Here is a 22796-nt window from a genome sequence, read left to right as displayed (position 1 = left end):
TGACTATTTTAATCCTTATTCTCAACCAAAAAAAAAAATGTTCGTGTAACCATTCAAAAGCATAGGCAGGTTGATTATGTCTCTGTATGTTATTATGAAAAATACAAATTTGACCTGAAAACCATTTATATTAGGCTATATGAAATCTTTAGTTATCTGGCATTAAACTGTGTAAGCTATTCATTAATAACGAATCGCCAAGTCTTGTTCCAATCTGCAATCTTTACTGTAGTAAACGCAAGGTGGCGATAGACCGCACATAAACTTTCACGCGGGGCCCTCAGGTGCCATCACATGATCACGTGATGAGAAACTGCGCCCAAACACAACTTTTATTTACAGGTGACCGACTGCGAATGGGATGTACTATTAAGAGTTGGTTACATGATGAATGTAGCGCCTAAAAAAAGCTTTTATTGATTACATAAAAAAACGTCAATGTCTTTACGCTGTTTGAGACATCTATTGTGTTAGCGTTTTCTTATGAGTGTGGGTGGTGTGCAATTATTTTACTTATGTAATGCGCAGTTGTGTAAATGTTATTGTGTGTCGTTCACAAGTTCAAAAAGCAAAAATAACGTGTAAAAGAATTCTATCAGAGAGAGAGAGAGAGAGAGAGAGAGAGAAAGCGGGGGATGTTCGAGGGATAACTGAACTACAGATAGTAAGGCAGAGAGAGAGAGAGAGAGAGAGAGAGAGAGAGAGAGAGAGAGAGAGAGAGAGAGAGAGAGAGAGAGAGAGACGCACGGAGCACGGGACAGGAGCATACCGGTCGGACTCGGAAGTCGCGAGGATGGAGATCCGTCCGGACCGCTTTAAGGCCCAGGCAGGAAAAACTTTGGGGAAAATACACAGGTGAGGAAGTATCTTACTATCCTCAAAGCGTTTAAATACTTAAAAGAAGTTTTCCTTTAATTGTTTTGAATTCCTCTCTTGGCCTCTGTTTATTCTTGTTTAATTAAGTGTTCAAAAGTGGTTTACGTCGAAATTGAGGTGTCGGGAAAATATGTGGCATTCAAAGGCGTTGAGTTTATGACCGTGACCGGATCTGAGGAGAGATGCTGATGGAACCGTGTTATATCTAGTTCACTGTACCCCCCAAAAAGTGTTTGTTTTCCTTGTCTGTGCATGAGTGTCCTGCATCGAGATGTCAGGGGTATAAACCCTTGTCGTGATCGACTCTCAGTCAAAGGTGCTCTTATGTAATCTGTTTGCACGTAATGCGTCCACTCTGTCCGATTGAGGAGATTGTCCAGATGGATCAGATTAGTTCGCGGCTAACCCGGTGCCACAGACATGGCGTTGGTGGCTTGCTCTCTCTACAATCTGTGCGCGTGAGCGACTTCACATTTCACACGCTCCACCTGAGCGTCAGGTAGTGTCGCGCATCACCGCGCGCGTCCCGGGACCTCTGCGAGCTCGGAGTCCGCGCGCTAGTCGATAAAGCGGACCGCGCTTATGGACCGGGAAGTCAGTGGCCAAATTTGGTCTTAATACGCCACGAGCGCTTAACACCAAACATGACGACCTTTCCATACAAAAATCAACAACTAACCTATTTTATATTAGTAATAAGAATGAAGACATTTATTTCAACTAAACTAAAGTGTATTGTGTTTTACAACTAATTAGGAAGGAAGTATTTTGTCATGGCAGATTTGGTTTGAGCACATTTGGCTGGCGGGGGAGCGTTTTAAATACCTTGTTAAATCTTGTTAATTCGATATCTGTCTTAGCCGCAAATTCTGACAGGATGGACTGCTCAAAGGTCAAAGTACATCCCTTTCGAGAAAAGGTTCATCTAATGCCTGGAAAAAAATGTTTTATGTCCACTAACACGAATGTCCTGTGTATAAAATAAATAAATTATATATATATATATATATATATATATATATATATATATATATATATATATATATATATATATATATATATATATATATATATGAATGAAACATATTGTACATCACCACGCAATTAACCACGTCCCATGGTGAAATTAGCCTAGTTTTGCATAACCGTGAGTACGCTACCAATGAATTTTAGGTAGCAACGCAACGAAACATTTAAATCCAGCTCGAAAATAGCGCCTGAGAACCACACAGACACCCACACACAGCTGTCGGCCCTACAAATCCCTGCACGCCCCCTCCCCATCACTTCCTCGTCTCTGAGATCTCGCTGGATTAAGTGAAGGGCGGCACGCGACGCCCGTTTTTTAGCGGCGCTGCACGTGCGCAGCAGTTTCCCCCAGTGAGGGAAATCAATAGAAGTTTTGGAATAAATCGTGCTTTTGTCTACATAGACGTCTTATGATACCTGTGCCTTTAAGTGTAGAGTGTATCTGTGGAAAAGTTTGTGTTAACAGTAAACTGCTGATCTGGATCTATGCCGTGACTGCGTCCCTGATAATATTTTAGAGAAAGCATCAGCAGCTGATTAATCATTTAAAGCTCAGCAATGCGTCTCCTTCTCCTACTGTTTCAGCCTCCCAGGCCAGCAAGCACACACCTCACACCTGCAGTTTTCCCTCTGTCATCCCAACTCCATCTTTCCACCTCACTCTGCACATTCAGTCATGCCTCACTGAGGATTAGATGCTTTTTCAGATCTGAGAATGTTTTTAATGTAGTGAATTCTCACAGTGTTCACTGCTTATTGACAATGGCCAGCATATGTCACAGGAAAATCATAAAAAATATTCCCACTGTGTTATATAATGACAGTCTGTGTTTGAAATGATACATATTCAAACATTTTTAAAGTAAAATAGCAAAGGATTTTGTTTTTGCAAAGGATAATTTCATAGCTTATGATCTTAGGTGATTTTTACAAATTTTACACTTTGCATTTTATATGCATATATATATATATATATATATATATATATATATATATATATATATATATATATATGTGTGTGTGTGTGTGTGTGTGTGTGTGTGGTGGTAAACGTAGATTTCTAAAATGAAATAATTAACATTTTATTATTAATTTTCATGTTTTAAAATGTAAGTGTTATGAAATTTTTTTTTTATTTTAATAATAAAAAGACATGTTAGTGCCGGTAATTGAAGATACTTGTACTCATTAATATCTTACTCAGAGATATTATTATTACTCTTATGAATATCTTGTTCAGATTTCTGACCTGTTTTGAATCCAAGAGAAACATTTAGGTCTTAAATAAAAAAAAAGAATTAAAACTTGCATTTACAATTACACTGTTTGGTAACGTAATGTTTCTTAACTGTGCCAGGCACCATTTTGCACAGATATTTATTCTTATTTGTTGTTCCTGTTTTGCCTGTAAGACTGCTTATCTGAAAGCATGTGAAGGTCAGACTGCTGGGATGTGTATAAGTTTGCATGTGTGTGTGTGTGTGTGTGTGTGTGAGAGAGAGAGTGTGTCAGGAGGGGGGAAGTATCTCCCCAGGTGAAACGGTCCCACTGAGACCCAATCTGTTCAATAGACGCAGGGGAGGGTCAGAGGAGTTTGGCATAAAAATCATAGAACAACACTGATGGTAGAACAGAAAGAAATGTGTAGGGGAGGGGCCACACAGATTTGTGGATGATTTAATCAGTTACCTTTATACAATATCATCAGAAACGTTCATGAAATTAACCAAACAAGGTCAGAGTGGCGAGTAGATTCAGAACACCTCTCTGTACATGAAACAACAGAATAGTGAGACAAGACGATAAAAGGATGAACAGAACATAGATGAAGTGATGGTCAGAGAGAGAGAGAGAGAAAGAGGGGGGGTTGGGAGAGAGAACTGTAGGATTATGTAATTTTTTTTACTGTTGTGCCTTCATCCTCTTACAGCAAGATTAAATGGGAAAGAGTGCATGTGTGTCAATGTATGTTTGATGCGCCCGTGTGCATTAAAGACCTTTGGTGTTAGCAGAAATCTGCATGTCTTACCTCTTAGATGCAATTTTGTAACATGTAACATGAACTTGCACCACAATATGAGATGCAGTAGAGCACGATTTCTGTAATTCAGTTTTTTTTCTTTTTTTTTATAACAATGCATGCAATGTTCATCATAAATAATCAAAATGCTGTCTTGCATCATGTTCATAGTGTCATTGCTGAAAATTATGTAGGTTAAAAGGTGGATATGTCTGAAAGCACACGCTCTCTTTTAAATAAGTGCTTACTTTAGTTGGTAAGCACCGAGTGCTGAAAACCAGAAAGGTGTAAGTGACATTTCACCAATTTTACAGGAGGGTAAAAAAACCTGTTTTGATATGACTTTGTGTTGATAACAAAAAAATGTATACTCATATAGAAAGCTCATCAAGTATATATATATCCTTCACCCAAAATGTAACTCATTATGTTAATACTATATAAGAACGTGTGTGTGTCATGAATGCATGAATCTGGATGTACAACATCATGTTTTAACTTTCATGTGACCTATCAGCATCAGTTGTGTCTCCTCATAGCCAATCACAGCTCTACTAAACACACAGATAATCTTTCTGGAAGTAGTAGGTCATCTGAACACTGTTCATCTAATGTTTAATCAATACTCTGAATCTTGACATACAACTCTTGTCATGCACTATTTTGAGTAGTAGGGAAGTATAGTCGGAAGCAGCCAATATCCATACATTAATAAGCGAAAAATATCCGGATAATATTCTACTTTTGCACAGATTGTGAAAGTCACTTTAGTATTGCACAAGGTCATGGGACAGTAGTCAGTTTTGAAATAATTTAGATTTTAATTTCATTTTGATATTTTCTGTTCTCATATGTACGCTCATAAGTAGCAAAACCTTTTAGTTTCCATTAATAATAACCTTTGATAGAGCACTCAAAGCAAAATCAAAGATGAGAAAGTATATTTGGGAATTGTACACCTGAGCATGACGGCCTTGAAACAGTCATTTGATGAATCTATAATATGCAAATGAGATCAATAAAAACGTATATAAATTTGCTGATATAGTGCTGTTATAGTGAGTATGCAGATGTGTTTGAATCTGATCCAACTTTGGTAACTGTGTGAGATATTTATAATATGCTGACATATAAATAGATGCTATTGGACAGGAATCTGTCAGCGTGTCTTTTATCCATATAAAGTGTGTGTCGTAGCAAGGTCCTCATACCACCCCCTTCTGCGGTACACCTGTCTCTTATTAGATGGTCTAAAACACACACACACACACACACACACACACACATACAGGTCACCGGGTGCGTCATGAACCATGGAATGAGACGCAGAAGTGCATGATCTGTAATCCCGGATTTCTTTTTTTTTTGTTGTTGCAGTGGTCACATGGTTTAAAGAGGTAAAATACACTGTGAAATAAATATTAATTACAGCCAACAGTCATTCTCATTAGTAGGTAGCATATGTGCTGCTGTTGGCAGCAATCTGTTTATAACTAGCTTTAACCTTAATTACACATCTTCCTGAATGTGTGTGTGTTATACTGGAAGAAAATACTTCTCTTTCTCCATCTCTCTCTCTCTCGTTCCACTCAGTCACTCTTTTTTCGCTCATATTTATCTCCGGAAGTCTATAATTTCTGTAATCCTAATCTGAGGGTGGGGCTGCAGATTATCAGTGGATAAGAGACGGAAGAGGGAATGTGAAGGGGAGGGACATGCATGAGTCATGGGAGTTATAATTGAAGCACATTGCTATTTTCTAATGTCCATGAAACACCTTTTTAGTTTCTGTAGAGCATCGCGGCTGAAGAATTGATCTGCTCTTCAACATGGAAGCACACATGTTCAATCATCTCCCTCTTATTTCTCTTCTCTTGTCTCTGATTGGGTGTTGTTTGAGGTTGAGGGGATTATAAGGGATCTGAATGAGAAAAACCGAGAGAAAGAAGTATAGAGAGAGAAAGAGATTAAGACAGATATCGTGATATGCGTATGAGAGCGGTGGAGCTCAGAAGTAGTTCTGTGTTTTTGATACATCTATATATTACATTTTAAGGCTGCATTTATTTGATAGTAAATATAGCACAATTGGTATTATTGCAAAATATTATTATAACTGTTTGCTTATTTTAATATATTTCTTAAATTGTAATTTTTTCCTGCGATAAAAAAGATGAATTTTCAGTATCATTACTCCAGTCTTCAGTGTCACACGATGCTTTAGAAATCAGTCTAATGTTCCAACTTGCTGTTTAAGAAACATTTATTATTATCCTATATGTAAAAAAAACATGTAACATTTATTTGAAATTTTACGTTCCTGGTTCGGTCTGTGAGAATTACACGTTTTGTCATTATATAGGTTGCATATATAGTCACAAATCTAAGGCAGATTTAATGCTGAGCATTTTCTCTGCACATTAAAATCATATACTTATTGTAAGCTTCAGAGCATATGTTGTGAAAGTGTTTGCTTGTGTGCTCTATGTAAGCGTGTTTTTATTGGCTGTAAACGTTGCAGGCAGGTTGCATACGCAGATGGTCTCTCTTTAGGTCTCTGCTGGACTCCCATGTACTGCTATCCAGTGAGACGCCACATTCTTGTTCCATGTCCTCTCTCCCTCTGAGTCTTCCCTCTGCATCCCACCTGCCTTTAGGTGTGTTTGTGATGTAGTTTCATGACCTATGAGGGTTCCCTAGTGGATGTGACTTCACAGCCTAGCTTCATACCTGTAATAAAACATAGCTGATCTGACTAATTTATATAATATTTTAATATACGAAAGCTGAGGACACGGTGCAATAACACTTAAGATGACTGTAACATTTTTCATTAGTGGGTGAATGGTAACCAAAATTAACCTAGTTTGACCCCACAAGGAGCAAGACATAAACTAGTACCATTGTGTCCTTGAGTAAGACACTTAACCTCAGATTAATCCAGGACTATCCTCATAGTATGTGGCCGAAAAGTTGCTTTGGATTAAAGTATTTTTGACCTTTGACTCTCTAAAGGACGTTTCACGCCTGAAATAGTTAAGAGTGTGTCAGTATAAAATCCTGCATGGGTAAGGGGTAAAAAAAAGTGAGGAGCAGGGGTGTCATGCACTTATTGGCTTATTTGTTTCATTTTTCATTTTTATATTTAAAATATTCCCAAATTCATCAAATATATCGATTCCCCAATATGTGTTAATAAATATTGCATTTTGCAACTTTATAGATCATGTTAATGGTCTATCCAGGACTCAAGCACTCTCAAAAACTCCCATTATAATCACTGAAGCTGTTTAGTCTGTGAAAAGAATCTCTCACCTACATCCTTCGCACATCTGAACTTTGTTGTTTCTGATGGAGAATTCGCCAGAGAGTAGAATTTAGAGAGTCCACTCACTGATGACTCATCTGAATGCCTCTGATTGGTCACTGAATTCATAAGCTATAAACAGAATGGGCTATAATGTGCAGAGCTGTGGCTCAGTGCAGCCAATGCGCAGACGCAGATTTGAATTTAGCAGCTATTGATGTCCCAAACATCTCACCTGTGTGATCAAATTGCATATAGAAATATATATTATTCACTTCTTGTGCTTTAACAGACAAATACACCTGGCAAATGTAAAAAAGTGATGGTTATCTATTCAAGTGCAAGAAGATGTGAATAACTCCATTCAGTGTGCTTTTTGAGCCTTGAATGGGGTTTCTATCTGTTTCTTTCTTTACTTGGACACCAACAAATCTAAACACCTAAAGCATCTTTAATTTGTATCTTTGCTTTACTTATTTGTGCTTTTTTGTAATTGCTTTCTTTTTTGCCTTACTGTTCAATTGCCTTTAATAATTTTTCAACTTATTATTAGTATTGAAACTAAAAATGAAAGCTTCAATAAAATAAATCATTTTCATTACTTGAAATACAATAAAAGTTACTTGAAATAAAATATTTCAGTGTTGCTTGAAAACATATAAGTGTTAACTAATAAATAATTTCAATTTCTTATTCATATATTTAGTTTTTTTTTTTATTATTATAAGCATACTGTCACGTTCCCCGGACTCTGTGTTTATGTTTTCGTTTCGTGCCATGTGCTCCCTGTGCCCTGCCTTCCCTCTGTGTTAATTATGTTATTGTCATCAGCTGTGTCTCGTCAATTACCCTGTGTATTTAAGTCCTGTGTTTTGAGTTCTGTTGGTCCGAGCGTCAAGGTCCTTACCCGATGTCTGTACCTGTGTTTATCCTGCCTGCCTGTTCGACCTGCCTGTCTGTATATCTTTTATTTTGCCATTTTTTGGAATTAAACCCTTTTATTTTCATTTAATCTCGTTGTGTGCTCTCGTGCTTACCACACAATCGTGACAGAACGCTCGGAACTACAAAGTGTAAATAGCGGCGTATTTTCCCCCTTATTTTTTCTTGTTTTGTTTGCCATGTTTGCCCAGTTTAAAGATCCAAACTTCCTCCTCCGCCTGCTGGAGCAGGGGGATTGCTCTCTCGAGGACTATACAGAACTATTCCTCGAACTGGCCAACGACTCCCGCTACCCGGACTGCTCTCTGCTCGAAATCTATTTCCGCGGACTTAACACCTCCAGCCAAGCGCAGCTGTCCGGGAGCGGTCCTCGAGAGAGCCTCGCCGCATACGTCGAGTGGGTGCTGGTGTCCTGCAAATCAACCATGATGGTTGCGCCTGAGGACAACGACACCAGCCCCACTCCAGATCCAGAGCCTAGCTCAGCCCTTCACCGCATGGTCGAGCCCCAGCCTGAGCCCACCGCTGACACGGGGGCGGAGTCGAGTGCGACCACGGACCCATCGCCAGAGAGAGCGACAGAGCCGTGGAGCGTAACAGGACCCGAGCCGTATAACGTCAGACCAGGTGCGCGAGCCAGCAACGGAGCTCCCCGCGGTGGAGACAGCCGACTGCGAGGAGAGCGCGGAGTGGAGCTCCGCCCACTACACATCGGCTGAGGATGAGCTGATCATCCACCTGGGGCTGCTGGATCTGCAAAGGGAGCTGGATGATGTGGACTTGGACTTGGACTTAGACTGGGCACCTCCCCTGTATCCTGAGTTCCTGTTCCCGTTTAGCTATCCCGTTAGCCCGCTGGTTCCGCCCAGCCGTCCCGTTAGCCCGCTGGTTCCGCCCAGCCGTCCCGTTAGCCCGCTGGTTCCGCCCAGCCGTCCCGTTAGCCCGCTGGTTCCGCCCAGCCGTCCCGTTCCAGTGCCCGCGCCACGTGCGCTCTGTCCCGTTCCAGTGCCCGCGCCACGTGCGCTCTGTCCCGTTCCAGTGCCCGCGCCACGTGCGCTCTGTCCCGTTCCAGTGCCCGCGCCACGTGCGCTCTGTCCCGTTCCAGTGCCCGCGCCACGTGCGCTCTGTCCCCTTCCAGTGCCCGCGCCACGCGGCGCTCTGTCCCGTTCCAGTGCCCGCGCCACGTGCGCTCTGTCCCCTTCCAGTGCCCGCGCCACGTGCGCTCTGTCCCCTTCCAGTGCCCGCGCCACGTGCGCTCTGTCCCGTTCCAGTGCCCGCGCCACGTGCGCTCCGTCCCGTTCCTGTGCCCGCGCCCCGTGCGCTCCGTCCCGTTCCTGTGCCCCGCGCCCGTGGGCTCCGCCCCGTTCCAGTGCCCGCGCCCCGTGCGCTCCCTCCAGTGCCGCCTCAAGTTTTCCCACCCTCCCACCCATGCCACACCACGTCGATGGATCCCAGCAGCCCCTGCGCTCATCCTCAGCAAACCATCTGGAGCTCGCCACGGGTCTGCCGGTCTCCATCGCCATCGAGGTTGGAGGATCCTCGCCTCACCGTCCTGCCTCCGAGACCCAGACTCCTCCTCGGCTCGTAGACCCGTCGGCTCCCCCTGGGCTCCTAGCTCCCTCCTCTACACCGTGGTCCGTCAGTCCACCAGCTCCACCAGGCTCCATCGTCCCTCCGGCTCCGCCTTGGTCTGTCGTCGACCATCCGTCGCCTCGGGATTCCTCTCCTCGGCCGCCTCGTCCTCCATCCCACCGGCTCTGTCAGGCTCCTCCTTCCTCTGGCTTCACCTCAGTCCTCAGTCGCTCTGGCTCCGCCGCGTCCTTCCCGTCCCCCGTCTCCGTGTCAGTCGCCGAAGCCTGCGGCGTCGCCTTGGACCTCCAGCGCCTCGACGTCACCCTGGCTCTTCGGCTCTCCGTCTCCACCTCGCTCTCCTCCTCCACCTGCTCCGCCACCGTCGGTCGGCCCCATGGAGTCGATGGCTGCTCCTCCTCCATGGCTCCTCCCTCCGTCGGCTCCACCTTGGACCACCATAGCTGGGCTCTGGATCTCCTCCTGCTCCGGACTCCTCCTGTCTCCTTCCTGGCTCCTCCCTCCGTCGGCCCCACCGTGGACCACCATAGCTGGGCTCTGGATCTCCTCCTGCTCCGGACTCCTCCTGTCTCCTCCCTGGCTCCTCCCTCCGTCTACACCTCCTTGGACCCTTCTGCCTTCTGCCTGCCCACTCCTGGGGATCCGTCCTCCACCACAACCTCCTCCCAAGACCCGGTATCCCCAAATCTTAGTCATTTTGGTTTTTGTTTGTTTTGTTTGTTACCCTTTAGGTGCGAGGACGCACCTTCCGGGAGGGGGTAATGTCGTTCCCCCGGACTCTGTGTTTATGTTTTCGTTTCGTGCCATGTGCTCCCTGTGCCCTGCCTTCCCTCTGTGTTAATTATGTTATTGTCATCAGCTGTGTCTCGTCAATTACCCTGTGTATTTAAGTCCTGTGTTTTGAGTTCTGTTGGTCCGAGCGTCAAGGTCCTTACCCGATGTCTGTACCTGTGTTTATCCTGCCTGCCTGTTCGACCTGCCTGTCTGTATATCTTTTATTTTACCTATTTGGAATTAAACCCATTTAAGTTCATTCTAAACCTTGTGTACTTCGTCCCGCGTAAGCGCGACCGTGACACATACGTATCCAAAAAGTGGTGCTAGCCCTTCTGTGCTCTAGAATTCCTTTACCTGGGGTTAAGTGCAGCGTTTAATGTTGCTACATGAATTTAGAAAATCTGTAAACACTTTAATGCTTCTTATCTGAACTTAACTTATGTTGGCCTTTACTTTCTGTGTCCGCGTCCAGACTCCTGGAGAAACGGCAGCAGAATGGCGAGACCATCGAGCTGTCGGCGGAGGGCCGCCCGGAGCTGGTGGAGGAGAAGGAGCTTCCCGTCGTGGACTGCACGTGTTTCGGGCTTCCACGCCGTTACATCATCGCCATCCTGTCAGGCCTGGGCTTCTGCATCTCCTTCGGCATCCGCTGTAACCTGGGAGTGGCCATTGTCAGCATGGTCAACGACCACACCATCTACTACGGGAAGAAGCCTGTCATAGTGGTCAGTGACACTACTGGAATTAAACTTTCAATTCAATAAAGGAGTTCAATAGAGAGCATCCATTCGAAGTTAAGACAAATATAGGAAACAGAATGAAAGAAGAAATTTTGATACTGGGCATTTTTGGGTTTATTAAGGGGCGTTTTTTACATTTAGGATACAAGTGAGATTCATTAAGCATGCATAGATAAGAAACAAAGATATAACAGCTGTGTCAGCAACAAGCATACATAAATACATAAATTCACTCGATCACTTCAAATCCCAATTTACTAACATTAACCAGATTTTTGTCTCCACAAAGTATGCGCTGTGAGCTTTCTCTGTAGAATTTCACACAGATTACAATTACCCCTAGAATAGACTGAGAAAATTAAATAGACAATATTATTTTTGCGAATATTTATCATTATACAAATTTTGATCAATTTATTTTATGAGCTGTTATTATTAGTATTAGGCTACTCTAGCCTACTCATTTAGTTTTGGCTTTTTTGTAAATGTAACATGACACAGAAAAAGCGACTGAGGTTGATTCAGGTTATTTGATGCTTAGGAGAATAATACGTAATGATTTTTAATTGAAAACCTGCCCTGTACTGAATGAAATATTCTCAGATTTTGCACAGAAAGCTTTCAAGTACAAGTTGGACTCAAGGAGTTTGACTCTGTTTTCCCACTCAGGCTGCTCAGTTCACATGGGACCCCGAGACGGTAGGGATGATACACGGCTCATTCTTCTGGGGTTACATCGTCACGCAAATACCTGGGGGATTCATCTGTCAAAAGTTTGCCGCTAACAGGTAATGCGATCAGAGTACTGGTGTTTTTTCAAGCAATCTTTTTCTGTAGAGTTTTATGAATGAAAATGTGCTACTTAAGTGGAAGGGGTCCAGCTGAGCCAAGTGTCAAGTTATGGAAATGTTGTTGCATCGTTCGGCAAATGTCAGAAATGATACATTTTTCGTTAAAAAGACAAGCAGCCCCATGTGATGAGATATTAGTGTGGCATTTGATTGGGATTAGGCCTCAGCTGACTGTACTGCGTATGTGTTTGGTCTCAGGGTGTTTGGCTTTGCCATTGTGGCCACGTCCACTCTGAATATGCTGATCCCAGCAGCAGCAAGAGTTCACTATGGGTGTGTTATCATGGTCAGGATTTGCCAGGGGCTTGTGGAGGTATGCCATCTGTGTGCGTGCTTGGATTTGCGTGGATCTGAATTTGCTTAGTCTGAAATATTCATTTTTCATTAGTCCAAATGCATAGCATCACACTAAGGATTTTTTGTGTCACTTGTCGTTAAATCAGTTATGTATTAAATCAGTTTATTTCTCTACTGTAAGGGTGTGTCATATCCTGCATGTCACGGCATCTGGGCCAAATGGGCTCCACCCCTAGAAAGAAGTCGACTGGCAACAACAGCATTCTGTGGTAAGATGTCTATCAATCATTTGAATCCATAAATTATACAAACCGTATAATCAATAGAATTGATATAAATGGAATTAGTTTTTCTTTTTCTTTGAACCCTAATACTTTAATTTGGTAAGCATTATCATTGATGTTAACGTAAGTGAATAGCTCAATTAAGAAAGTGTATGTTGTAGGTTCATATGCCGGTGCTGTTGTTGCAATGCCTTTGGCTGGAGTCTTGGTCCAGTACACCGGATGGTCCTCAGTGTTTTATGTGTATGGTACGTAGCATACACATGCCATTTTAATTATTTACAATCATTTTTAATATAAAAGGTGTGTTTATCTAAAAAAACAAGTAATGCTAAACACTTTATTATACAATATACACACAGTATCATTCAAACATTTAATGTGAGTTTAGTCTTAGGTCATTAATACTTTTACTTAGAAAGGATGCATTAAATTGATCAAATATGACATTAAAGCCATTAATAATCTCACAAAACATTTCTTCTTCTAATAAATGCTGTTGTTTTATAGTTTAAACAAGACACTGAAGAATGGTGTAATGGTGCAGACGATTTAGCTTTGACATTCAGCTTTAAATAAATTACATTTTAATATTGAAATAATAAATTATTTATTTAATATATGCAGTTATATATTTAATAATAAATTAATTATTTAATAATTATAATTATCATATAATAATAATAATAATCAACCCCAAAAACTGACCATATACTCATACTTTATTGTATTTATAATATATAATATATACTTTTTCTGATAATGAATAATTCTTATCATCCTTTTCTCTTCTCACAGGGAGTGTTGGGATATTCTGGTATCTCTTCTGGATTTTAGTGTCCTATGAGAGTCCAGCTGTCCACCCAACCATCTCACCAGAGGAGAGGAAGTACATAGAGGACGCCATCGGTGAAAGCGCCGGCCTGGTCAACCCTCTGCAGGTACAAACACAGGCATTATTTTTCTCTCACACATTCCTCCTCCCTCTGTCACACGCACATACTCTAACTCTTCTCTCGTTTCTCATCTCTCTAACTGCTGCGTGCTGCACTGTTCTGGATATGTTCGACCTCTGTTTTTTTCGCTACCCTGCAGAAATTTAAAACTCCCTGGCGGCACTTCTTTACCTCCATGCCAGTGTATGCCATCATCGTGGCCAACTTCTGCAGAAGCTGGACCTTCTACCTGCTCCTCATCAGCCAGCCCGCTTACTTCGAGGAGGTGTTCGGCTTTGAAATCAGCAAGGTGAAACACGCACACACACACACTTAAATTGGTGAAGAATTCATGAGCAGTGCTTCTCAACTAGTGGGCCACAACCCAAAAATAAATCACTTGTCTGTAACGAAGGCTTGCAGACTGCAGAAAAAGGACGAGCTAAATATAAACAATAAAGTGCAACAGCATATTATAATTTGTAATTAAGGAGTTTAGACGTAAAATGTATGTTCTGGGTGCAGTGGATGAAGACGTTTTGTTCAGTAACTAATCTTTTTGTACCTTCTGTTGCTCAGGTGGGGCTGGTGTCTGCACTTCCTCATTTAGTGATGACCATTATCGTGCCAATTGGAGGACAACTCGCCGACTACCTGAGAACACACAATATAATGACCACAACGAATGTCCGTAAACTCATGAACTGTGGAGGTAAGATGTAGATAAGAAGGAAAGAAAAATTAATAAATAAATGTCGTAAACGTAGAATCCAGCACACAACGTGCGTTTTAATCAACAGAGCATGTGCAGAGTCAGAAACTGTATATTTGTGTGAGACGCGAGTCAGATTATCTGCCTATTTTTGCTTTGTCTGGTCCTGCAATGGCAGCTGGGGCAATAATCACTGACGCATCAATGCATGACACACTCAGTCTCTGGCAGTCATCTGCACACACAACATACACGCATGCACAACACCGAGACAGATGCATCAGAGCATGCACAGGTATACTCCGACCCTCAGGAAACCTTGTATGTTGAATCCGAGAGACTGTAAGGTTGTGTGTGTCTGTGTGTGTTTTAGGGTTTGGGATGGAGGCCACGCTACTCTTGGTTGTTGGTTTCTCACATACCAAAGTAATAGCCATTTCTTTCCTTGTACTGGCGGTTGGTTTCAGTGGATTTGCAATTTCAGGTTTGTAAAAGAAAAGATTAAAGACAAAACACACTTAAGAATTCACTTCACAGTGTTCACTACCAGCATTGAGTCTTGCCTCTATAAGATTTTCATGTTTTTAATTATGTTCGTCAAGGCTGCACTCATGTGATGAAAATACGGATAAAACATGAATAAAATCAAAAATAATAGTGACATTGTGAAATATGAATCGTGGAACATTGTGAGGCATAAAGTCACAATTACAAAATGTAAAGTCACATTAAAAGAAATAAAGTGTGAATTAAAGCTGCGGTTTAGGCAAGATGCTTTAGATACTTTAAGATGCATGTATGAACATTGCGTTCCTCTTTCCTTTTCAGGGTTCAATGTGAATCATCTTGACATTGCTCCACGTTATGCTAGCATCCTGATGGGAATCTCCAATGGAGTGGGAACTTTGTCAGGAATGGTGTGTCCTCTCATAGTTGGAGCCATGACCAAACATAAGGTACATACTAATAGCACACAACCATCACATGTCAAATAACTGATTTCTGGTAACCGGTTTGTATCGTCGCTTTATTTATGTATTTTTGCTTGTAGACACGTGAAGAGTGGCAGTACGTCTTCCTCATTGCCTCACTGGTGCATTATGGGGGTGTGATCTTTTACGGTATGCCTTGTACAACAAATTAGAATTTCAACATGTCACTCGTTTTTTTTTCACATGTAATGAAAACTCTAAATTACTTTTGTCACTTCTCTCCTGAAATGCCGGACTTGAATACGTTCTCAGGGATCTTTGCATCAGGTGAGAAGCAGCCCTGGGCGGATGCTGAGAATACCAGCGAGGAGAAGTGTGGCATTCTGGGAGAGGACGAACTGGCCAATGAAACGGAAGAGCTGTACAGGACTGGAGGACAGTACGGAGCTATAAACAATCCCCACGCTGGTGGCCCGAACGGAGGAGGTGCTGGGGCTGGATGGGTATCAGATTGGGATAAAACAGAAGAATATGTTCAACCAGTCGGGACAAATAATTATTTATATGGCGGAGAGGGAGAGAGAGAGCTCACATAGTGAGAAGAAAGAGTCTATATCTAAGAGTTAAAAGGGTTAAGATCAATACAGAGTTAAATAGACAGTGAGTGAGTGAATGTGTGAGCGTGTGAATAAGCAACAGAGCAAATGAGTTTCCAAACTGATGATCAGATTATGTGATGATTGTTCTATAAACAGGCACACTGCAGTGTGTGTTTGTGCGTGTGTGGATGCGAAGTCCTTTGTGTTTCAGATTGAGAATACAGTGGTGCTCTGTGAATTATATATTCAGTATTTTAGGCTTCCTGCCAAAATCACTGTAATGCACTTAAATTGACACAGCGGTATTGATGGTTGTGGTGTAAGAGTATACAGTGTATGAGATTCTGTGTGTGTGTGTGTGTGTGTGTGTGTGCTCATGGTGAGTGTGTATGTGTAAGTTTTCATATTGTGCTCAGTTCCTTTTGTTTTATCCAGTGCTTTAAATGGTAAAGGGGTTCAAGCAAATCTATGGACGTGAAGATATTTATTTGATCATAAGTTTGTGCACTTATACACAAAATCCTTAAAGGGACAGTCACCAAAACCGAAAATTCTGTCATTATTCAAATAGACTGAATGTGTGCGAGTTTAAACGACTTACATCCTCATCACTGGGTCAGTGCACAAGCGTGTTTTCATCCATGTGCTACGTTATTCACGTATACACGTTTTCACAAGCTTACACACATGCACACGCATTCAATAAATCTGTGGATGAATCTATTTACAATCTACACACTGAAGGTTTACTGATATTACTGCCAGGCAAATGCATAGTCCTTTACACGTTACATTTACATTTATGCATTTGCAGACACTTTCATCCGAAAGGTATACGTGACAACTGATCCCATTACTTTGTTACTGCTGATGCTGATGCCGTGAGTCCAAATATAACATATCAACACGCACAAACACAGAAAATGCCAGGCGAATTGCAAGGTGTAAGTGCCGAAATTCTGAGAAGTCGATGGGTTGCATTCTCAGCATGCGCAGATTTTATCATGTGCGTCCATTTAGAGGACATTCAGTATATGATCGTAGGGAATCAATCAGAAAACTGTATTAGCAAACTGAAAGAGGACGATTAGTGACCAACTGATTCTGCCCTTTAATTTGATGTTATTCCGCTTCATGTGTTTTGTAATTTTTTGCGCTTATTTCCCGAACCTTTCATTTGTTTCTTTGTTTTATTTGCCTAAACGTAACTTGACTTGTCAGCACAATATAAACAAAACAAAAACATGTTTTCCCTTTGGAGGAAACACTGAAGTAATAATGATAATAATACAAATAATATAATTGAAAATGTGTACAAATTGTATATGTGAACATTCCCCGTGTACAATAAAACTAACTAAATGTACAAACTGTGTATTATTTATTCTTTGCACTAATAACCGATCAAGCAGGCACAAGAAACTGCTCGGGATGGCAGACGTGTGGTAGGCGATGTGTTTGTATGAATCTGCATTACAATACAAGCCAAAAAACATTTTTTTCCAGCATCACTCTGATTACTTGCCCACGTGCACACCACGCTCATCAGTTTTTACAGCTTATACCTTTATTCACCCTCCCTAATGCTCTTCTCCACCCACAGAGGGCATCTGCTGTCCTCTAATCTTTGCCTAAAATCACCAAGATAATCCCTCTATCCATCTGTCATTCAGAAAGAGAAAGAAAGCGTCTTTGCACAGAGAGGTTTTTGTCGTGTTGTCAGTGACATCTAGTGGTTAAAATAAGCAAACAAACAATAATGATGATAATAATAAAATAACAACAACAAATTATACAATTAATTTCTAACAAATTAAAAACAATAAATTATAGACATGCATATTTACATATATTCAAAAATAAATAAATGAGCATGAAAAATTATAAGGCAAGGGCAAAACACTGCACAGTGAGTTGTTTAAATGCTGTACATTTTTATTTGGATAATTGTATTATTATTTACTACATTTTTCTACACGTCAGCTATTGACTTTTATAACCCAGAAAAACTATATAAATGCAAATAAGCATAATTATAATTATTTGCAATATGCTTTGTAAATACAATGAGAGAGTGAAACACTAAATGTATTTCCTGAGGTATATTTTACGTTACTTTTGAGGACTAGGTGATATTTTTAACGGAGACTTTGAGGGCTTGACATGCATCTCTGGCCTTTTAATATGTAAAACGAATCCGATTGGTCCTTATTCACGGGGCGGGACATGAGACAGAAATTGGAAAGAGGCATTGCGCTGCCGTTGGTGAATTATTACTTCCGTTTATTCCTCGCCCAATAGAATTTAAAAATCCGACGGGCCGGCTACATCTCATTGGTCATCTCCTCCAGTGATCCCGCCCCCTCCTCGCCCTCAGTGAATCTGGGAGAGTCTTAGCCGAGAGGAGCTAATGCCTCTACGGGTGGATTTATGTGGGTTATCGTAAAATTTGAACAAAGTGGAGAAACATAATTAGGATAAGAAGATTTATTAGTGTTTTACGGGTGTATTTTCATCAGACAGAACACTTCCAGCGTATCTTCGAGTCTCGGGAGAGTTTAGTTAGTCTGGTCGATCGTAATGTGGCTCAAGGGCTAATCCTTGGACTTCATTCAATACTAATTCATCTCGAAGCGCTTCGTCTGGGCGAGCCGAGCTGATTTAACAACCACTCACGAGGTAAAATACTCAAATAAGCCGATATATAACTTCTTACCTGTTGATTGAAGTTGAGATAAAGCTGTAAAGAGCTTGCCGGCTAAATAAATGTGATCGCAACTGTTTAAACACGATCTTAAAGCACATTCTTAAATGTCTTTAAATATGATTAGTTGTCATAACACAGGAACTCAGAATCGTATTTAAACAACTTATGTAATATGTATGTTCTTTTCCGGTTATTAAAGCAACAGTTCACACAAAGAAAAAGAAAGAAAAAGAAAATCATCGTTTACCCACTCCCATGTTGACCAAAACCCGTTTGATTTTTCTTTCTTCCGTGGAAACGCGAAAGGAGATGATTGACAGCCTCAGCCACCGTCCGCTTTCACTGAGTTTGCTTTCAATGCAGTGAAGAGTGACTTTTAACGCTGCCCTAATTCGTGTATCGGTCAGAGTGAGAAGCGTATGTTTGTAAAGACTTACGTTTTTCCTGAGTTGCTCCTGATGAAATATAATAAGACTGCTCTTTTCTGTTTCTAACCCTCTCCCCGTTCACCTTCTCTCTCTTCCGTGCAGAATGACGGAATACAAGCTGGTAGTTGTCGGGGCTGGTGGCGTTGGCAAAAGCGCGCTGACCATACAGCTCATTCAGAATCACTTTGTAGATGAGTATGACCCCACTATTGAGGTAAGAGTTCAACTTCTTAAAAGGGTAGTCCACCCCAAAATTGAATTTGTCATCTTTTGCTCCCCCCACTCATTTACGTTCTTCTCTGGAACGCTACAAAATATATTTTGAAGAACATTGTTCATCAAACTGTTTTGTTTCCCTTTGGCTTTAATACTATGGACAGAAATATTATGCAAGTCAATGGGAGACAAAGCTGTTTCGTTATCAGAGCATCTTTTCATATTCCACGAATAAAGACATGCATAACGTTTTGAAATGACACGAGGGGGAGTAAATGATGAAACGCAGGATATTTTTAGGTGGAATATCCCTCACAATTTCTGTTTGTTTTTGTTAGTTTATTTCGCTAATACTTTGTTGTTCAGCGTAGCACGTACAAGCTCTGATGTGATAATTGAAGTCATGCTCATTTTATGTCTGTTCTATGCAGGATTCTTACAGAAAGCAGGTTGTGATTGATGGTGAGACGTGTTTGCTGGACATCCTGGACACCGCAGGTCAGGAGGAGTACAGCGCCATGAGAGATCAGTATATGAGGACAGGAGAAGGCTTTCTGTGCGTGTTTGCCATCAACAATGCCAAGTCTTTTGAGGACGTACATCTTTACAGGTACATAGCATGTGGACAAACTGCATCGGTTACCATCAGATAGCCTTTCAGACAATAAGATGATTCCTCTAAAAGTGACGGTTGTCATTATTCACCCTCCTGTCATTTTAAACCTGCATGAGTATTTTTCTCATTAATGTTTTGGATGATCTTTGCTGGCAACTTAACACTTTTGGGTTCCATTCGCTTTTGTTGTATGGTTGAAAAAAAAAATTACTTTGGAAGTGAAACATCTTTGGTTGGACTGTCTTTCTTCTACTCCTGTATTAAATCTGGGATTCGGTGGGTGACCTAGACTGCATGAACAAGATGGATGGTTTGGGTCTGTGTCAGCTGAACGCGATAAAACGTTTTACTTCCTGAAAACTTAGAATATGATTTAGTTGCTAGACGGATTTTAAGCTAAAAAAAAAGAAACGTCAATTCAGCAGGATCACGTCAATGAACTGCATTAATATACCAACTTCCTTTTTATGTGAATTTAAAGTTGTTGAGTAAGGAAACACCCTGAAGAAAGGCCTGGTGTTGTGCTTTGTTTCTGTGCAGGGAGCAGATAAACCGTGTCAAAGACAGCGACAATGTCCCGATGGTGCTGGTGGGGAACAAAAGTGACCTAGCCTCCCGTACTGTAGAGACGCGTCAAGCCCAAGAGCTCGCCAGAAGTTACGGGGTCCCGTTTGTCGAAACATCTGCCAAGACTCGACAGGTGTGTGCCACTGATGTAAAAGTTACACAAAGCTGTTTGTTTTTTTGCTCTGCTTTTCTGTAGTTTTGACAATTTCTGCTAGACAGGGCTATTGCGCTCACATCCTGTTTTTTTTTTTTTTTTATGGTATCCTGAACATGGCGCACAAGTCCAAAAACATAGCTTTGTAGGCATTTTATGTCTATTCAATGCAAAATTCTGACAGAAAGAAGGCTGTGATTTAATTAGTGTATAAAAGCAATATCAAAGATGCTGTTTGTCTGAATACCGTCATATCATTCAGAACAACAGCAAATCCAAAGGTGATTCACACAGTACTTTTTTTCTAGAATAGGATAGTGTAGAAGTGACAGGAAGAGAGAGAGAGAGAGGAGGGGGGAGATCTGGGAAAGTCCTTGAGCGGGGATTCAAGCTCCAGACACCTGAAGTGCCACAGAACACATTTTTGCATTGGGAAATACAGATGTGACTACGGATACAGTCACTTACATGATCTGCATTTCAACATGAAAATGAGACAAAAGAAATTTGAGACAAAAAGTGCTTCTGTGAAAAACTTCTGTAAAAACAATGAAATGGTAGCCCAATGGAATGGATGTTTCTTAATGTATGAATGTGGCTGCATTAGATGATGAAATATCTCAGGTGGTTGAGAAACGGAGCACACTAATCAATCAGAATATTTCACAGCAGTTTGATAAGAGTCGAGATTGTAAAAGCGTTTACACTAGACTTCAGGCACACGCCCTCCCCGAAACCCAGCCCTTCAGAAACATGCCAGCAAACCTGAAGACACAATGCGTTCGCTTTTTTTTTTCTTTTTTTTTTTTTTTTAAGGGGCGAATCAGACTTTTCGACAACCCAAACATTTGCGATTTTTTTTTTTTTTCCCTTTAGCACCATTAGCTCAAGATCGGTCTTGTGTCTTTCTGTCTGCAGGGAGTGGAGGAGGCGTTTTACTCTCTCGTGCGGGAGATCCGAAGATACAAGGAGACGAACCGCAGCAACAAGAAGAGCAAAAAGCACACACAGAGACGCTGCACTCTTTTATAGCGCTACACGCGTACAGCCTCGCACTGCACCCTCGTGATAGCAATGTACACACACTCTCACACACACACACCACTGTAGCATTACACATACATACACACCCCAATTTCCTTTTCTTACCACTCTCTCTTACGCCACCAGCCTTTGAGGAATAGGAACCTGACTGGCTGTCGAATGTGTTTGTGTGTGTATGTGCGCACGAGACCTCGGTGAGAATCGAGCAACTGTGGAATTGCTTTGAAAAAGACCGATTTTTAAATTCGTCTAGTCTCAAGTGGACTCGTCAACTTTGAGCTGCTGCTTCCCCTTCTGTGCTAAAAAGACCTGACGCGTGTCGTAGTTTTAGAGTCACAGCAGCAAGGAATCTTGTTTATAACAAATTTGTGAGGTGGTGAAGGGATATACTTTAAGTCGGTGATGGGTAGCTGTTTTTAAGTAAGCCTGATCATGTCTCATCTCTTCAAAACTTTATGAGCCAGTCAGCACATCCGCGTGGTTCTGTTAACGGTGGTCGGGAACGAGCAAGCCCATTAGAGCCACTAATAAGATGTACACCTTAAGAAGCGTTTCCTACTCGTGCGTCGTGGGATTTTTGTCAGAAAATATTTTTAGTACTCGCTAAAAATGCATTTTGCCATCAAATGGGGTTTCTGTAGCCGTCACCCTGTTTTTCTTTGTACAAAATTGACATTTGATCAGTTTCTCCACAGGTTACTATTGTTGTCGTGGCTTGGACTAAAACGTAGCTGTCCTATACCTAATCTAGACCTTCTATAATTATGAGATTCAGAAAAAACAAGCTCGCTTTATTTTTCCCAGCAGTATTTTAATGGCGAAATCCTGTATTTTTGTAACTGTTAATATTGAACGCACACATACCAGCATTGTATTTGACATTAATATTTCATGTATTATGATTAATTGTTCAAAGTGCCAGTCATTCCAACCTGCGATGAGGCTTGGTTGGGACTGCGAGACCTTTTTTTTTTGTTTTTCTGTTTAGATAAGACAGAACAGACGGTAATGGTTTTGGTTCAGGCTAAACAAGCGACCAAAACTTGTGATTGACGCATTCCCTTTGCCACATTGATAACTGTAGGTATATGTTTTGTGAATAAAGAGACTTTTGGCTAGATAACTTTGTGATTTCCTCAATGTTCAAACCTCCAAGCGCTGCTCAAACTAACT

The 22796-nt window shown here is 41.4% G+C and overlaps 2 protein-coding genes across 3 annotated transcripts; both read left to right on the top strand.

The window, feature by feature from the left end:
* Positions 1 to 697: 697 nt before the first annotated feature.
* Positions 698 to 17257, top strand: slc17a7a (solute carrier family 17 member 7a). 2 transcript variants are annotated; one of them, XM_043235004.1, is made up of 13 exons: positions 698 to 855; positions 11014 to 11266; positions 11951 to 12069; positions 12331 to 12445; positions 12611 to 12698; positions 12875 to 12961; positions 13512 to 13654; positions 13809 to 13958; positions 14228 to 14360; positions 14734 to 14844; positions 15189 to 15316; positions 15412 to 15481; positions 15605 to 17257. In XM_043235004.1, exons 1-13 carry the CDS (start codon positions 794 to 796, stop codon positions 15886 to 15888), a joined length of 1743 nt encoding a protein of 580 aa, XP_043090939.1. In that variant the 5' UTR covers positions 698 to 793; the 3' UTR covers positions 15889 to 17257. The 2 variants fall into 2 exon arrangements, with proteins under 2 accessions (XP_043090939.1, XP_043090940.1); XM_043235005.1 differs by lacking the exon at positions 14734 to 14844.
* Positions 17258 to 18264: 1007 nt separating this feature from the next.
* On the top strand, positions 18265 to 22743 carry zgc:55558. The gene is made up of 5 exons (XM_043235007.1): positions 18265 to 18570; positions 19129 to 19240; positions 19674 to 19852; positions 20399 to 20558; positions 21498 to 22743. Exons 2-5 carry the CDS (start codon positions 19130 to 19132, stop codon positions 21609 to 21611), a joined length of 564 nt encoding a protein of 187 aa, XP_043090942.1. The 5' UTR covers positions 18265 to 18570; position 19129; the 3' UTR covers positions 21612 to 22743.
* Positions 22744 to 22796: the final 53 nt, after the last annotated feature.

This window comes from Puntigrus tetrazona, chromosome 3 (assembly GCF_018831695.1).
Source record: "Puntigrus tetrazona isolate hp1 chromosome 3, ASM1883169v1, whole genome shotgun sequence".
Taxonomy (NCBI): Eukaryota; Metazoa; Chordata; class Actinopteri; order Cypriniformes; family Cyprinidae; genus Puntigrus; species Puntigrus tetrazona.
The sequence above is the reverse complement of the archived record's forward strand: the minus strand, read 5'-3'. Positions and strand labels throughout refer to the sequence as shown.

Coding starts and splice junctions, on each gene's coding strand:
- slc17a7a (XM_043235004.1), top strand. CDS start 794: ATGGAGATCCGTCCGGACCGCTTTAAGGCCCAGGCAGGAAAAACTTTG. Junction 14,361..14,733: donor TAAACTCATGAACTGTGGAG/GTAAGATGTAGA, acceptor TGTGTGTTTTAG/GGTTTGGGATGGAGGCCACG. Junction 15,482..15,604: donor TGGGGGTGTGATCTTTTACG/GTATGCCTTGTA, acceptor ATACGTTCTCAG/GGATCTTTGCATCAGGTGAG.
- zgc:55558 (XM_043235007.1), top strand. CDS start 19,130: ATGACGGAATACAAGCTGGTAGTTGTCGGGGCTGGTGGCGTTGGCAAA. Junction 19,241..19,673: donor AGTATGACCCCACTATTGAG/GTAAGAGTTCAA, acceptor TGTTCTATGCAG/GATTCTTACAGAAAGCAGGT. Junction 20,559..21,497: donor CATCTGCCAAGACTCGACAG/GTGTGTGCCACT, acceptor TTCTGTCTGCAG/GGAGTGGAGGAGGCGTTTTA.